General features: G+C 37.3%; 1 protein-coding gene across 2 annotated transcripts; it reads right to left on the bottom strand.

Annotated features, from left to right (window-relative positions):
- Positions 1 to 1636: 1636 nt before the first annotated feature.
- LOC140759923 (protein SHORT ROOT IN SALT MEDIUM 1) lies at positions 1637 to 17168 on the bottom strand. Of its 2 annotated transcripts, none has more exons than XM_073096630.1 (23): positions 17011 to 17168; positions 16725 to 16871; positions 16405 to 16605; positions 11994 to 12317; positions 11857 to 11883; positions 11712 to 11776; positions 10771 to 11430; positions 10624 to 10669; positions 9915 to 10007; positions 9606 to 9661; positions 9340 to 9448; positions 7333 to 7547; positions 7192 to 7255; positions 6075 to 6251; positions 5934 to 5964; positions 4652 to 5823; positions 4473 to 4547; positions 4091 to 4165; positions 3672 to 4004; positions 3332 to 3538; positions 3191 to 3232; positions 3040 to 3102; positions 1637 to 2022 (listed from the first exon to the last, which is right to left on the bottom strand). In XM_073096630.1, the coding sequence occupies exons 2-23, from the start codon at positions 16794 to 16796 to the stop codon at positions 1933 to 1935; spliced, it is 4197 nt and encodes a 1398-aa protein (XP_072952731.1). In that variant the 5' UTR covers positions 16797 to 16871; positions 17011 to 17168; the 3' UTR covers positions 1637 to 1932. The 2 variants fall into 2 exon arrangements, with proteins under 2 accessions (XP_072952731.1, XP_072952732.1); XM_073096631.1 differs by having other exon boundaries at positions 16725 to 16799.
- Between the last annotated feature and the right edge of the window lie 902 nt (positions 17169 to 18070).

Here is an 18070-nt window from a genome sequence, read left to right as displayed (position 1 = left end):
GATTTCTATGCATATTTGTTAGGCATGATCATGTGTGATAGCACGTAATACATGATAATAATATGTGTTCAATTATGCTTGTTGTGTTGTATAATATTATGCCACTTGCACACATGCACGACCATAAAGAGGGTGGCTTTTGCGTCTCATCAATACCCGACACCTCCCAAGTTGGGATTATGGGCGAAAGATATTATTGTACTTATATATTAGGCCCCTTTAAGGTCTTAGTATATTGATCATAGACAATCAGGAAGTCGTTTCGCCGGTCGATAGGTGATTTACTGTCAATCGACAATAGTCATACTCTTTAGGGTATTTAAGATGAAAGAGAAATGTATGATGACGTAGACCTAGTGGTACCCGATGACGCAGGATGAGAGCATTCATGAGCGATGTCTCATGATTTCTGTACTAGATGTAGAGCCAATGGTTTGGATGGTAGCATCGATGTGCAATATTGACCTATGTAATGGGTTTATGACTAAGGTCCTTAGTCTGTAGTAGCAGACAATTGGCCATGTTGTTTGCCAAGTGATAGGTTGGCGATTCTACCGCTAAGGTATACTCTCCCTTAGGGATATGTGTTGGGTCGGGTGTGAGTATTGATAGGGCCTACGAGCATAGCTCTTCTATTTACTATATTGATACATTAACCAATAGATCACATGGACATCACGTGGGTTCCACCCACATGAGGGGCATGTGTATTTGGTGACAAGTGTTACACGGTGTTTGTTTGGTGATTCCAAATTTCATGAAAGATGCAATTACCCACAACTGTGAGGTGCAATTTGTAAAACCCTCACAACTATGGGGTGTAATTTGTAAAACACTCACAACTATGGGGTGTAATTTGTAAAACACTCAACCGTGGGTGTAATTTGTTAAACCTTTTTGTGATTATCAAGCTTTTTTATTTGAGGTCTTTATCAAGCTCTATTGTATGATTACTGGTTGGCACTTTATTTTTTACGATTAAAAATTAGTTTAGACCATATTCATCTGGGATCCAAATGTACTCGGATTTGATTAATATCTGATCTGTATTCCATTTATACCCGTATCCATTTAGTTAGAAGATAATTTTAAATTTTATTATCCATCCGATGTATATCTAAATAAAAAAAATATATATAAATTTAAATATGGTTAATATGCATCCGATCAGGTGTCACCCCTACTGATAGATGAGGTAATTCCATCACTGCCTTATGCAAAGGCTGAATCAGATTTATTAGTGCAACAAAACAAGATGAGAAGATGATCTAGAAGAGCCATGTTTAGGCTGAATCAGATTTATTAGTGCAACAAAACAAGATGAGAAGATGATCTAGAAGAGCCATGTTTAGGCTGAATTCCATTTCTGTACCAACTCAGAATTAAAAGACTACAATGTCTTCGAATACTTGATCTTCCTGACCTGTGCTATGCTTCTTTGTGGCCACTGAAAGTGCCATCAATGTTCTGCTGAACTTAAATACTTAAGCAGATAAATAGATGTTAATTTTATTCTTCTCTTTTCTTCCATGAAGTGGAAATCTACCGGATCTTATGCAAGGACACCCTAGCAATGTGGACCGTGCAGTCCATATCGGCGAACAGGCAGAATAATTAATCAAACAAAGACACAAAATCCAAGAAAACAAAACGAAATAAATTTAAATTTGACTACATTAACAACTGCCCAAGTGCAAATAACAGTTCAAACAAATTCTCCTGGGGCAGTGGTCCGACAGTAAGTGCAGATACAACAAGACATATTATAGGCACAGCATGAAGAATTCTGAATCCAATTTCCACGAACAAGCAGTCTGCACTGTATTCAGGGAACATCAATAAGTTTGAAAGGGATACCTTACTATGATAAAGTCGACCTACTTGAGGCAGCCACTTGGAAAAATATGAGTGTTAGCAGCTTGACGTGACAGATTAGATATCCACTAGACTCACGAGTTTTTTGTAAAAGATGCGGTCATCTCTTGCGGAGTTGCTTTCAAACAGAGCACTCTGTACCATTTCCTATTACAAGAAAAGAGGAAATTACATTACTATTATACCCAGCATGAGATGTTGTCATTGTCTTGGTCTTCATTTATCAGATAAATAATTACAAGCTATAAATCAAGATTTGTACTGGCACATTGGAACACATGAACATTTTATCTGAGACCATTCACATGATATCAGTTCTCCAAATATACTGCTGTTGAATTTGCAATGCATGGTAAATTAGAGAAAAAGCAGCTGCTAAAATGTAGAGGGCAAAGTGCTTGGGATGAAACTACCTTATGGCGGCAATTTCAACATTATTTACCCTAGACAAGGAAATATTAATGGTAAAGAAAAAAGGTAGCAATCAGATATAGTTTTGTATTATTTCTATAGCAGATATAAGAGAACATAGTTATCAGAACTGGATCAAACATTAACCCGGTTAAGAATCGGATCACTAGGTTATTAGTTCAACTGGTAGTTCACCCGATCGGGTTGTTAGTTTTTTAAAAATATTTAAATAATATAGAAATAGATCTAAATAATTCTAAAAATAAAAAATATCTATAAAAGTAGTATAATTGTGTGTATATCCCTTGAAACAAATGTTAATTATATAGATACCCTTTATTTTCAAGTTACGTTATTTAGTATAAAAAGATAAAAATACTATTAACTAAGAGAAATACTTGAAAATAAAAATAATGATATTTTTGTCTTTTTACATTTAAATTGTTCAAATTTTAATGGTAGTTTATTTTAAGAGTTTTATGCAAAAACTAGCCGAGTTGCATGGTTCACGATTCAACCGACGGGTTAGTCGATTTTTACCAAATCGATTGCTTATCCGGTTTGATAACAAAACTGAATCAGTTTGGTGGTTAGTTCACCGGGTCACCGGTCTGACCACCCGATCTATTCTGTTAACTATAAGAAAAAGAGTCGAATAAAAGATAATCTAAGAAAACCATACTGGAATACACAGTAAAAACTGTAAAGGAAAAAAGAAAGTGCACTCAATATTTTATGTGTAGGATAACAAACCTTAACATCCCTATGGCATAAAAATTTTCCCAAGTTGTGAATAATGCACCTCAAATCTTCTACCTGCAGCATCAAATTTAGCATTACATTAGTGGAGAAACAAGTTAACATATTCAAAAAATAAAATGAAAATTCTCATCCTTATGTTTACCTTTATGTAGCCCACTCTATTTCTGTCAAAGTACCTAAAAGCCTACAGAAATTGGCAGGCCCATATCAGAGACAAAATCCAGAATATGGATGTGAAGTTTTACTTGTAAAGACTTACAAACAAGATGGGGTAGAAAAATACCTGAAATAGTTCCTTGTCAACAACATCCTCCTTTACTGAATCCCTCTTCTCTGATGCAGCTTGTTTGTCCTGAGCATCAGATTTCTCATCCAGCTCAACAGTTTGATTCTTTGGTAGCTCATTTGCAGCTTTCTCTTCTTTGTCATCTTCTACTGTCATCTTCTCTGGCTGCTCCACTAAAATGGCTGACTTGTCCTCATTCATATCCTGCCGCAGAAAGAAGAAAAACAAAATAATAACAAGCACAACTTTCACCATTGATCAGTCCTATTTACAGCCCAGAAAGGTCAATTACCAACAGGAAACAGATAATGAAATAAAAGTATAAGAGAAAATATACCTCCTGATCACCATCATTTGAAGCAGCAGCAGCATCCATATCTTGATCCTCCTCAAGAATTTCCTCCGGATCATCTTCGTACTCGATCTCGTCCTCAGTTTTGTTTTCCAATTTAGGTTCATCAAAGGTATAAGCGGAATCATCTACACCTGCACTCTCTCCGGTGCTTTTGTTAGATACATCTTCCTTCTCAAATTTCACAGAAATGTCTTCAGTTGGACATCCATTGGTCTTCTGGCGTTTTTCTGAGAGCTTCTCATTGCCTTTCTCAGATTTTTCATCTCTTTCTCTTTTCCGTTGATTTCTTCTAATAAGATATCTTTTTCGCAATCTCTGAAAAATAGAAATGCATATCAATAACTTTCAACACCAACCAAGAAACCAAAACAATCTAACGAGATAGAAGTTCCAAAATATACCTCCAGAAAAGCCAATAGACGACATCCCATTTGGTACTGAAGCATTTCATTGAATGACTCAGCAAATAGTGAAAGCTATCAAGAAACACAAAAGAACAATGAAATGTCATCAGATATACTATAACTAACTTATTTTAAGAAAGATAAATAAATTAACAACTTTATTCCGGTGTCGCTGTACTAAGAATCATTTCAGGAAACAGCTTTTCCACTATAAAGAAATATTTTTTTTCCAAATTCCATCACAGTATTTGGTATCAGAGCTGATAAGTAAATTACTAGATACAGTATTAGCCAAATGATCAAAAATAACAAAGGCCAGATTAGAAAAACATTTTCATCAAAGTTATGATGCCTATTAGGTACAACAAAGAAGGCAAACCTCAAATGTTGACTCTTCTATGTCCTTGTCATTATAATCAAGGAGGGCATCCAACGAGAGGGTCACAGAACGAATCTGCAAAATTTCGTTCCATAAAAATGATAAAATTCAAATAAAATAAGTACAATAAAGTATTCTTTAAGATGACAAATAAGAGATCTAAATTCTAGTGAACATACTTTAGTTTCGTTGCTTCTCTTGGTCTGCAGAACCAATCCTGGGTGTTTAGGAGGTTCTTCAGCCTTTGTCTTTCCCTTCACTTCTTTATGTGAGCTCTGTTTTGGCTCCAGCTTTTCTTCAGTGCTTCTTTTCACTTTCTCATCTATTCTGCCTATATCATCTTGGCCATCTTTCTTAGTGTCCTTTGGATTTGGGAGTTCCTCATTGCTACCCTTCGAGCCTCCTTTAACAGCCTTTAAATTGTCATTTGATGATACACTCTCCTTTGTGTCACCTTTTTCTTCCTTCATTTTCTTTTCAACTGAGTTATCTTTCTCAAGAGGCATTTCTTTAGACTCTGTGATCTTATTTTGGGGGCTTCTACTGCTGATTGTATCTTCATCCTTCTTTTCAAGGTGATCCTTTAGGCCTTCTTTGCTTGCTTCATCAATATCATTAGCTGCATTGAAATCCTTCTCTTTAGAAGAAACCTTTCTTTTAATCACCCTTCTAATGACTTTCTTCTTTCCTGTTGTCTTACCTCCTGACTCCTGCAAAATGCTGGACCCATCCTGTTCTTTCTCAACCTTCCATTTGTCATGTTGAACATCCATTTCTTCAGGTTCATTCTCAACCTTAGCTTTGACGGACTTATCCTCCTGAGCTGATTTATTCACAGGAACCTTTTTAACAATTTTCTTCCGCACAAAAGTTCTAACACTTAATGAGATGGTCGAATTATGATCTTCCTGGGTAGCCTCTTCCTCCTTACCATGTTTATCTCCTTCCTTGACCTCCATCAGTTGATTGTTCTTGGCAATTGCCTCTTCTGCAGTTTCAGTAGTTTCTTTTTTGCGAACTACCTTTCCTTTCACAACTTTTTTCACGATTTTCTTCTTCATAGGCTTTTTATTCTCAATGGCTGGGTCAACAGGGGTGTCATCTTGAACTATAATTTCATTTGTTTTTCCCCCGGAATCAACAAATTCCTCATTCTTCAGCTCAGTTTGTTTTTCATCCAATGAAGGCCTTCTTCCTTCATGCTCAGCAGCATCTTCATTAGATCCATTAGTGCCACATTTGTCCAGGTCATCTGTATTTGGGGAAATCTTGTCAACTTTGACTATATTGTCATCGGATTTGTAACTTTTAACAGAATCAGCTTTCAAAGTTTTGTTATGGCTCTGGTCCCCTGAAGATGTTAACAAAATAATATAACCTTCACAATAATAACTAAAGAAAGAAAAAGAATGCCACAATAGCTGCAGAATTGAAACTAGGAAAACCAAAACTTCCCAGTACCTCGCAGAGTATCCTTGCTTTCACCTGGTTTCTGAGACGAAAGGAGAGATAGAATGACATTCAATGTGTCAATCCAAAATTAAGCAGATCAAAGCTGTTTAGTAGTATAGGTAATTTCAGAAACAATAATGAACAACAAACCTTCTCATGCTTCATGGTCTGTCGTTGTTCTCTTTCTGCCATCTCCTTCTTATGTGCAAGCCATTGACTTCTCCATAGTTCTATTGAAGGGAGGCATTCCGATAGATCAGGCAGAAATAACACGGTGATTTCTCGATGACTAAAGAGTCCATCCTTGCCAACTCTATCATAGTGCAGCTGCCAAAATAATAAAATACTCAGAAAAAATTTCAACCATTAAGCTAACCAGAAACCAAATTCTGGCCCTGGAAAAGCAGAGAACGTCAACTTAGGGAAAAAAAAAACCCCATGCTTCTAGTGTAGCAATATTTTTTTTTGTTGTTGACCACTAAATGAAGGCTATCACCGAGCCACATCCTCGCTGCATTGTTCTTGTTTTACCCCCCATTTCGTCCAACCCAGAACCTTGCTTCTAATGGTTTACAGCAAGAGGAAACAAAATAGTGTTTACTACCATGAAGGCATAAAGTAATGATCTTTTGCAACATTACAAATTCATGGCCTTCAGTGACTTATTTTAGAAACTGAGGCACCTGTTAATATGAGGGACTAGCAAGTTACAACCATTTGACAATGTATGAGGAAGATGAAGCAAAAACAAAGATATATGTTTACAGCTCACATTATGCAGGGGAATGACATGAATAAGATTTAGGAGCTCTGCAGGGAAAAGTACTACAGTACAACAATGGAGTCTGCACTGTCAGAATATATTGTGGGAACCACTGTAATTCGATGAAGTAGCTTCCATCAGAAATTAGATGCATATACTAGAAAGAAGCTAAGATTATAGGGAGAAAAAAAAGGAGGCCTACAACAAGAAACAAACATCAGTATATCAGTGGGCTTTATGAGGAAGACTGAAGCAGTTAAAAAGACAATGGTATATGTTCTGTCATTTTCTACAGAACACATAGTGTAGAGTAATAGGACAGGCAAAAAAAGGACATGAACGGGATTTAGGTCTGCAAAACTACATATAATGATGGAATGGGCATTGTCAATATATATTGCAGAACCACCAACCAGGCACTAGTAATACAATGAATTATCTTCTATCGAATATTAATATGAGCTGCACATACTAATATTCTTGAGAAAGAAAAGGGGGGCATACCTCAAGAAAACGATTCCAGTGCTGGCAGTTATGTAGATCAAGTTGAGTGAGATCCTTGACATGTCTATGCAACAAAAAAAAACTTTAAATTCAAGAAACAAATTATTGATTGCAGTACACAATACCATAAGCAGCACATACCTGACAGCTGTTTGAATCAAGCAAGAATCATTAGCCAAAGGATCTCCACCATCAATTGCCACATTCCATGGGCCTCCAATTGCCATGAAAGAACGATCCTTCCTGAGAACAGCAAACTTCAGAATATTGTTGAAGTGCATTATCCGTTCACTGGTGCTTTTCTCAGAACACAGGCCATCCAATGCATCAATGCTAGCACCACTAACCAAGATTACCTGCTTATATAAAACACTTGTTACCTAAAAAAATTGATAGGCCTGACTTCATAATGCCATTGACTTTAATATGCAACAAAAAATCTCAAAATCAGAAATAATGTGAAAAATAGCCATTGCAGCTTGTAGCATATTGATATTATTTTCGGATGAACTTTTAAATAGAATCCATTAGAATGTAGAATGACAAATTGAACTAAGAGTTAAGAGATGTATTGTGCAATCATACTATGGAGACCCAGGAAGGACTGATTTGCGGATGTTTAATGAATTGGTCTACTAGGGAAACAAGACTTTCTAAGTTCAGGGGTTGATTTTGGTATCTAATAAGTTCTACCTACTATTGGATTTGAACCAATGATTCCCGCCATATGAATCGCAAGAAAAGCACTTCGAATTGTTGATTCATCGCCAGAGATGGCTTAGTAATTATATAAAATAAACTAATAACCAACAAACTCCTCCAGTTATCAAAATCCGTAGTAAACTAAAGTTCTTAATTATTCAACTTAGCTGCAGGGGAATTTATCCTGGAAGGTATTTGAATGATGCATAATTATTTCTGCATCGGAGGAGTAGCTGCTGTATGTACTCCCAGTAAAATATGGACACAAATTGGTTATTAAGCATTTATCTATATGATCAGAATTCTTTGCAATAAATAGTTGTAGTTGCAACTCCGGACGAGGGGGGACATGTCAAGTCTGCCTAGGATCATGTCTTCTTAGGTCAATTCTGGAAGCATGGGAGAACGTTCTTTTGCTGATATTATTACCAGTATTCAAGAGGTCAACCTGCTTCAAATATACAACATTTTTTATTATCCGATGGATTTACATGGTTTCATTAATGGAAATTGTTTGACGTAGTGAATACTCTGGTTGTTCAGATGCCACAGAGATATGTTTTTATATCTCGCTTGAATCTATCGTTTGGCTCATAACAAATTAAAAGTTGCTCCTGCTACTCAGCCTACAAACAACCCGGCGAACTGAAATATCTTAGTAGCCAGAGGAAATGTTCGAAAGAACAAAGAGAAGCAGACTCTCAAAGTCATGTGCGGTAGCAATACCAAACCAAATACCACGAGGGATTTGCAATCCCAAGCAAGATCAGTTCAGGATCATGGGATCCTGATGAAGTACCACATGAGTGGATATATAGGAATCCAAATCTGCCCCGGTAGCACCTCCTCAAGTAAAGGCTTCTTACAGCTGGTTGACCACAAGATATTGAGGAATTGTCCATATATAAGATCATAATTATGGATACGGGCTTTTTTTGAATAAGCCAATTCATTTGGGACCCTACGGATCCATTCTTTCTATGGGGCGTAGGCCTCCCAAAAGATAACGGAGGCATGCAAAGGTTTCATGGATTCGAACCTACGATCAGTCAGTTAACAGCCAACCGCTGCAACTTGCCTCCACGAAGCCGGAATGGCTAGTAGTCGCTGGTCAGCCCAGGTAGTTTGGCCAATAGTAGGTCAAGAAATACAGCACATTAGGTGGTACAACTTCAACAAACAGGCAACAGAAATCATAAATGCTTGGAAAAACTCACACTTGTAACTTCATGTACTTGTGTGATGAATACTGGCAGCACAGACAACTAAATACAGCACAATTAAAAATGCTTTTTGGTGGCAATGATAGAACTGAATATAAGACCACGAAGAGCAGTTGAGCAAACAATATATGAGTCAAAGATATGCTATAAAGAATGTTTAATTCATTCGAGCTACAAAATGTCCACAAATTACATAAATAAGTGTTAAGTATCTACTTCATACCTTAGCATTCCAAACTGTATCTCCACCCTTGGCTCTTAGTGATCCATCAGAGCAAACTACTCCTTTTTCATCAGCTTTCTCAACTGCTTCTACAAAACCATGCTCAAAGCTGCTCCATGTAAGAATTGTGAGCCACAGACATTGAAGACACTAAGATGTGCTAGAAGATATAAATAATAAACTGAAGCAAATGCCATCAATAATCCCCCATACAATAACCAACTAGTTAAAAGAGAAAAAGTAAGCAAATATATATATATATATACCTCACAGGAGTATGAAGCGAAAGACTTAACCTTTCCTTTGGCCAGTTGAAAATAACCTAGAAATAATTAGGGTCCAAAGTTAAGTTAAATGTCAAAAATAAGTGATGAAGTTTACCAATAAGATTAGTGATGCAATTTTAACAATTTATCAATTTGTGTGACTAGTGAAGCAATCTTACTAATTATTAACTAGTTAAGATAAAAAGCTTTAGTCATGAGATCGCAATTGGAGTACATACCACAGAAAAGCATAGAGTTTGACAATTAACAAAAGAAGAGTACTATCACTTTAATCGAATATGAATGCACCTTGCAAAAATCTGAAGCTATTGTTAGCTTGGGATATCGCTTGCTCAAAGATAGGTAATCCCTTTCAACATCCACCAAGCGGAATGGGAAGACCTGCCAAGACCACTTTAATCAATATATGCAATAACTAAAAGCCATTGCGATAATGTTTCTTAAACTCAGCAAACTTATCTGCAGCAGCTAGTGATTGCAAATAGATGTACAAAGTGGCAGAAAATAAGCAAAATTAAAGCACATCGAACAAAGAAAGAACATCACATTGAAATAAATAAGCATGCTACAAAGAAATAAACTAGAATAATATCACATGAGCCTTTTCCAACACTAGGAAAAATGAGAATATACTCAAATTCCAAAAGACCTCCAAAAGGATGAGATTGATAGAGAATATTTCTGAACTAGAATTGAGAAACGGTCTGTCAGAATTAAAAGACACTGCAAGAATTGAGCTAGAAATGAGAAGATGAAAAGAGGCAACAATCTGTGAACAGTAAACTTGGACGATAAGCCAAGAAAGTTCAAGGTCATATCCGGATAGTGTCATGAACAAAATTGTTTATCAAGCTGTGACAAGCAGACATGAGAGCAGCTGAGAGACTTCAAGAACATTAATAGAACAGAAGAATCTATGGTAACGGGACAGCAACAAAAAGTTGCGAGTTATCCAGTCTACGTCAACACTGATCAGAAAACCTATGACTTTTTTTACCTTGCAGATATATTCTCTCTTTTTCTCTTTGACAGGGGAATGGTGCCTTCAGGACAACAGAATAAATAGTTAGTTCAGAATGCTTCACCAAGTGAAGCAGCAACCTATTTGAAGCCATAGTGGGCACAAGGAAACATGGAGGTCAACCTATGCACAGCATCCCGTCGTGGAGAAACTCGACGCAAAGGTTTCTCATCCCTTATAGAAGAAGAACCTCTGCGTTCTCTAGTTGCTCTTGGTGGAGTCCTTTCCCGCCTAGAATCAGGTCCTCGCTTACGATCCCGTTCTCTCTCCTTCTCGCGGCGTACACGAAGGCGTTCTCTTTCACGTTCTCTTTCTCTTTCACGTTGGCGCTCCTCCCTTTCTCGTTCTTTCTCTCTCTCCCGCATTAGCTCCCTACGACGCTCCTCATCTCTTATCTCAAGTTCTCGACGATAGGCAGTTCTGTCATCCTTCCTTTCATCATCCATCGAGACACCAAAGCCTGGATGTCCACGTGACATAACACTTCCTTGATAATTAGACTCAATGGTTGGGCCATGAAGACCTTTTCCTGCACCATAATCACGACCAGGAGGTAAACCCACCCCATAACTAGCACTAGATGACCCCTGTGCATATACAAGGTCATCAACATTTCTCCTCGGAGCTCCCCCTAACAAGGAAGCTGCATGTTGTCCGCCATATGGAGCGCTACCAAGAATGGATAAGCTACGAGGATCAGCATCCAATCGTCCACCATATGAGCTAGTATCTTGAGACCCATGATGGGTTGGAGCAGCCCTTGCTGCAAAGTAGTCGGCTTGTCTGCCAGAAATGTACATTCTACTCAGTGCAATAGTTGTAACTTCTAACAGAGGAAAGCATGGAACTGTCATTACTGAGTGATTAATATTTAGTAGATTACCTATAACAGGCATTGAGACAAATTCACCACCAAAACCCAAAAACTGAGGAAAAATTTCAAAGGAATGCGCATGATAAACCATTCATTTGGTTATAAGAACTTTTGACATGGAACTATACGGAATAATTTGCAGTCTAGTAGACACAGTAATCTAATGCGAAGAAAATAGATGATAAACTACCTCATATCTGAACCAGACTGCAATGACTGAGCTTTCAATATTTGTTGTTGGCGAAGCAGTGACGTCTAGTAAAAATTCCACAAGGGTGATCAACATTTCTGACTATATGATGACAATAACAAGTACAGAAAAGTAATTCTAGTACCTGGTCCATGTGATCATGAAATTCAGACTGCATCAATAACCAAGAAAAAGAATCAGATTTTACTAAAAGTCCAGGATAGATAAATAATCAAAGTAAGGTAACAAAAATAACTAGAAAAAAAATATCAGTTGGCACACCTGATGTTGATGGCTTAGAGAAACTGAATCTGGGTATCTCCTACCGGTATCACTCTGAAAGTCCCTACCTGTATAACTACCCTGATTTTCACCATAATTCCTCCTATCCAATGAGGCATAGTCCATATTTGTCAATGAAGAATACTGCTCAGCTTTTTGGCTAAATCCACGATTTGATGCTGAAACATAGTCATCATTAGTCATCCCCAAATTAGAGCCCAATGCTCCAGATGAAAATTTAGATGGCTCAGGCAGCGCTGACGGATAAGTTGTTCGACCAGTCAAGCTGGTTGAAATTGGTCCTTTACCACTAACTCCCGCAACCTGTATTAGAATAAATGTTATTTAGGGACGATGCAGTAATGCAGAACTAATAATTTATAACACTGTCTAGCATATGTTCCACAAATTCAGACGCTGGAGAAACAACAAGGTCAAAAGAACATACAGCAACATAAATGAAGCCATTCAATTATAATATGTCTATCAGAACATAGAAAACTACAAACCAATTGCAAGAGAACTCAAGGAGTTGCTATAGAGCTAAGGAAATCCCACATGTAACAACTAGATAATCAACCAAGATAAATGGAAAATAGAATATAATCTATGGAATATTTGTTATATAGTATCATCTCCTTGATAGTAACTCTCTAGGACATTTAAATCATAATCTATAAATATGAGCAGACTTTATTTGGGAATTTTTGAGATAGCTCGAATGAAGAAATCATATAGAGACCCTACTGTCAGTACTCCATGAATTTGTTGGTGGGTGATACAGAAATACAACAGCATATTTCTATTACACACTGCTTACCAGTATCTGCTGTCCATTTTTTTCCCCATATAGCCACTCAAGCACATGAAGAGTTCAATCTTTATCACTGAATCATTTTCTGTTTCTCTCATTCTTCTGCTCTATGGATTTTAGATGCATAATATTTCTTTTTCTCTGCTGAATGTGAGATTGTTACAACAGTCATCAGCTCCTTGTGAGCTGTTAATTCATTTGATAGGACTGAAGGATTATGTGGGTCACGCAGACTTGAGGAAATTTAAAAATGGCTTGAGAAAGAAGTAGCATAGGTATAGTAACGGTAGACATATTTTTTTAGAACAAAGGGTATTTCAGCCACAAAAGGAAATGAAAGGGAGAGATGAGAAAGGATGAGTTAATCAATAGAAGAGAAGAATGGAAGGGAAGTGAGAAGACAAGAGAAGTAGGCAGAGGAGCAGGCGGCAAAAACAGAGACACCAAGTTAGATAGTGTCAGCCCTACTCATGATAACTTAGTGACCATCATAAAAGTCGACATCTTGCTCTCTTCCATGTAGAAACTGTCCATGGTTATCAAAACTATTCTGGAAATTCCCTTTCATGTCATCGAACCCTATTTCCAATGATAGGGTTTTGGCCGGCAAAAAAACTTAAACTTAAGAAGGGCTATGAGAAGAATAACATATTTCAGCAGTTGCAACCATCACTTGACATAAACCCTCCAGGATGTGCTGCCAAAATATTGAGTAGCTAGTAGGTTTATCTACTAGTGAAGAATTGGCTCATGTAACCAGAGAACAAGCATTGATAAGTGATAACATAAATAAAGAAGAAAAGATAAGAATGGCGAACAACGTTGAGAATTGCCAAATAAGACAAAAGAATCAAATAGAACACATGAAACATGTGTATTAATTTTGGATTACCTTCTACCCTTGGACTCATCCTACAATGATAATAATATATTTAGTTTCCATTTTGCAATTGCCTCTATTGCAATAATACCATAACCCCATATTATCATGACTCCATTGAAATCCAATAACATGCATGTGAGTGGAATTGTAGAATTAAAACTATAATATAAGAATCACTATTGCGAGCCTCTATAAAATGAAGCCAAGGAACTGAAATGAATCATCTTTGACAACATGTTGCTCAATATCATTAGTTGCAAAGAGATTTGATTTTCAAGCTACAATTAAAAGATATGGAAATAATAAAACAAGGGTGTAAAGAGGCACACCCGAGCCTAACCACTTAGGCTAGCCTTAATCCAAATCTCAAACCTAGATCAATTAAAACCAGGGTCAAGTCAAGGCTACAAAATAGGTTTAGAGGCCAAACACAGGTCCTAAAATTCACTTCCTTGTTCAAAGTTCGACTCCCAACCCATGCATGCCCCTACATGTTGAAGAGTCAAAAAAGCTCATCAGCTCGTTTTAGGCCCCTACTTACATGGAGCTTCTACATTCACATTGTGAGGTAAAAAGAAAAATACTAATAATAGCACAATTTTATTGATCCAATAGATCAATATGGACCATAGATTTAGGATATTGCTGTGTCAATTTGTCATCTTTCCTTCAAGAATTTAACAAGATTATGGCCATTATATAGCTTGTAGAAGTCAAGACAAAATTAGGAAAACTAGCAAAAGCAAAACAGAAGCAAAAAGGACGTAAGGGAGGACAATCATAGTATAATGTGCTAGACAATTACATGATAGTATGATTACCTTACAACTTGTCACAGTTAGGTATAAACAATAGAAACTCTTCTCAGACGCATTTGCAAATACTAGAGGTGCAGTCAGAAGTGGAAGGCTATATCTTATGCATTCTTAAATAAGTAAATGATGAAAAACAATGTTTCAAATGATTTAGTGATACATAACTACTAAGGGTTAGAGAAATTTTAGAGCCTAATTGGTGTAGACACCACTATTCGTCACATTTACTCTCATAGGCACAAGAGAGTTGCACATATGACTCTCTAATGAGGGTTTTGACTAGCCTTGCAGAACTATTTTTATCATTTTTGCTTATTAGGCTATTTTTGTCTTCTGCTTTACTTTGCATATATAAAGGCTTGTAGTCCTCTCTTTTCAATTAATAAATTTTTGAAGAGTTTTGATATATTGGGTATTTCGTTGATAGATTTCAATACCCTGGTTAGTGGATTCCTTGGGTTAGCTACTTTTATTACGTTTCTTCTCAAATCTGCAATCAAGGAGTTTGCCCTGCATCAGCTTTAGTATCGGAGCATTTCTCCGACATCAAAGCCCAACACCGACATCAACAAGGTCTCACCACTGAACTTGCCCTCATCGGAGTGCTTCGCCATGGCCATCGGGTTATCGCTACGAAAGTTAGTGACAACCTTCACGCCCCTCATGCCCATGGTGGCACGGTCTTACGCGGTGGCCGCCTTCTCGACCGTGTCAAACATGCCTAACCAAACACCCTCTCCACGACACGCCGCGACTGCGGGGACCTCAAGCATGCTCTTTTAGGCTAGGCGCCCTGAGCGTTCACCGTTGCTTAATGACGAGGAGCCAATGGCATTGGCAACAACGACGAGGATCTGCACAATCCTCATCGCATTACACAATCTCTTATCGGATCAGGCCATTACCTGATCAACAAACAAGCTTAGAATTCCATTAAGAGAGGAATAAGAGCTTACATGACGATGAGGTCTCATTTAGGGTTTCCGGCTAGGGTTTTTGAGCGGGAGATGGAAGGCTATATCTTGTGTAGTGGAAGGCTATATCTTATGCATTCTTAAATAAGTAAATAATGAAAAACAATGTTCCAAATGATTTTAGTGATATGTATCTACTAAGGGCTATGGAAATTTTAGAGCCTAATTAGTTCCAAAACATGGGGTTTATCCCTCTAATCACAGTTTCAGCCAAATGCCACCTAGATCCAAAATGGTGCAGACTATGATCAAACCACACCCTTAGAGGGGGATTTGATAAGAACCAACTCTAAGAAATTGAAACTGAAGGACATCGCAGTCCTTTACCTTTTCTCCTATCTATTTTCTCTAAGAGGATAACAATAGAATTTCACCTCTAAAAGTGGCATTCCATTAATTACTAGTTCACTACACCTTATCACCATATCAACCAAATGGTGACTTAATAGGCGGTTAATCTTAGGATACATATTTTAAGTATGTTCTTTTTTCATGGAACCAAACTGGCCCTTACTCATTCGTCAAGGGCCAAAGATCAAGAAAGCCCAAAAATGAAGAATAGTTATCACAATATTGACTACAAACATAATAATTAACAAACCAGGAACCAATAGTGAATAGCATTCATCAATGATGATTTGATATTTCTAACAAACATAAAAAAATTCCTAGGTCATCCTGTGTCATTATTTACATTGGTTGTGCAAGAATAGTAAAATCCAGTCTTGAGAAATAATAATAATATATTACAATTAGAACAAAATACTGCACTTGCAAATTCGAGACCGTATACTTAATAGTTTCTCAATAAACGACAATTGGAAGATTAACTTAACCAGTGACTTACAGATTGGCATACAGCAATTATACAGTTTGAATAGCTAAAATATCCAAATATCCTGCAGTCAGAAACAATGGAACATACCTGTTGAGCACTACTCAAGGATGAAGATCCATAAATATTAGCATATGGCCCTCCATATTGGGACGCTTGCGAAGGATGGCTCCTATATCCACTGATATCTGATTCTTGAGCAGAACCAAGACCCATCATTGAAGACTGCCGAGACGCAAGGGCATGTTGAGGCCCTGAATCCATGCCACCAACAGCATAAGCACTGCCGGGCTGCAAAAGGTAACAAGAAATCGATCAAAGTAGATTTACGATGGTTTAGCAAGTTATTCATTTGTTCATCAGATGAAAAGTTTTCTACGGCAACGCAGAAACAAAAATTGCAAGCTTACCATCTGCCCATACGCCTGCTGCGCACCATAGGGCTGCTGCCCGTATGGGTTGCTCCCCTTCGAGGGATACATGTCCTGCTTCCGACCAATTTATAACCCCCTATCAGAAGCGCTTCTTTTCACTTAAAATTCTACGACCAGTTGTTCCTTTAATCGATATAAAGAAAGTTCTTATCAACTCGATATACGAAAGATTAGAGTCACGAGGTTGATCGAAACAGCTTAAGATTTCCATATTGCGCAAAAGGAAACATTACAAAGTGAGGAAATCGGAGAAAGATCTGACCTTTTCGGGAGACGGAGGACCGCGGTGAATCGAATCGAGGAGGGGAGATGAGGTAAGAGGTTGGATTTGAAGAGGGTTTTGGGTCGGACGGGTTTCCCTTTGGGGCTTTCTGTTTTTTAATGGTAGGGTTTCCAACGGAGGCAGCTCAACTATCCCAGCCGAGGATGAGGATGAGGACGATGAAGAATAAGCACGAATCGCAAAGCAGTGCTACCGACTTTTGTTGCGCGTACGATACGTGACGGGGATAAATGTGTAATACATCAGAGGCGCTGGGCATCCCTATGCTTATTTAGGAAGCTCAATAGGAATTACTATTCCGGAAACTTTTAGGTCTTTATTATTGTTTTGTCATTTATAAAATTACTGAAATATCTCTTGATTTAATATAAAGTATTAAATCAAAGTAAAGTGATGGGATTAATGGACTACAAAACATTATATGCTAATGATTTGTATAGGTGGCAATACTCCGGAGATCATCTAGGTGTGTAATGCTTGAAAGCTCGTTGTTAGGTATGCAATGCTTTAGAGGTAGCAATGTAATGCTTGAGAGTTTGTTTCTAGGTGTGCCGTAACACTCTTGCTTAGCACGAGCACATGCACACCCACGCGCGCACACGGCACGCGTGATGCACACAGATTTAGATATACACATGCGCTCACATAATTTATCACAAAATAAATTATGTCATCATTAAATTAAATATATTAACATATCAATATTTATATCAATAACAATAATACCAGGCGGCTATATAATCTAATAGGACCCTCACATGCTACGATAAACCATTAAGATATAACTAAAACTACTGATAGACAAGTACAATATAATCCGACATGCATTATACAATTCATCGTCTAATATAATAGAGTACAAATATCCAATAAAAGTACAACTCAATATCTATATAAACTATCTTCTATATTATCTCATATCTATAGCTCACTTCATCTATGCTCTAAAGTATATTCTCAAGATATCTCAAGTTGTTATCGCATACCATATATTTAAGAGGTTAGAAAAGAAATAAAAAAGTCGTGATCTAAAGGCTCA

The sequence above is a fragment of the Typha angustifolia genome, chromosome 5 (genome assembly GCF_048772165.1).
Source record: "Typha angustifolia cultivar Huaian chromosome 5, ASM4877216v1, whole genome shotgun sequence".
Taxonomy (NCBI): Eukaryota; Viridiplantae; Streptophyta; class Magnoliopsida; order Poales; family Typhaceae; genus Typha; species Typha angustifolia.
Note: the sequence above shows the minus strand (reverse complement) of the source record. Positions and strands in the feature narration are given on the sequence as shown.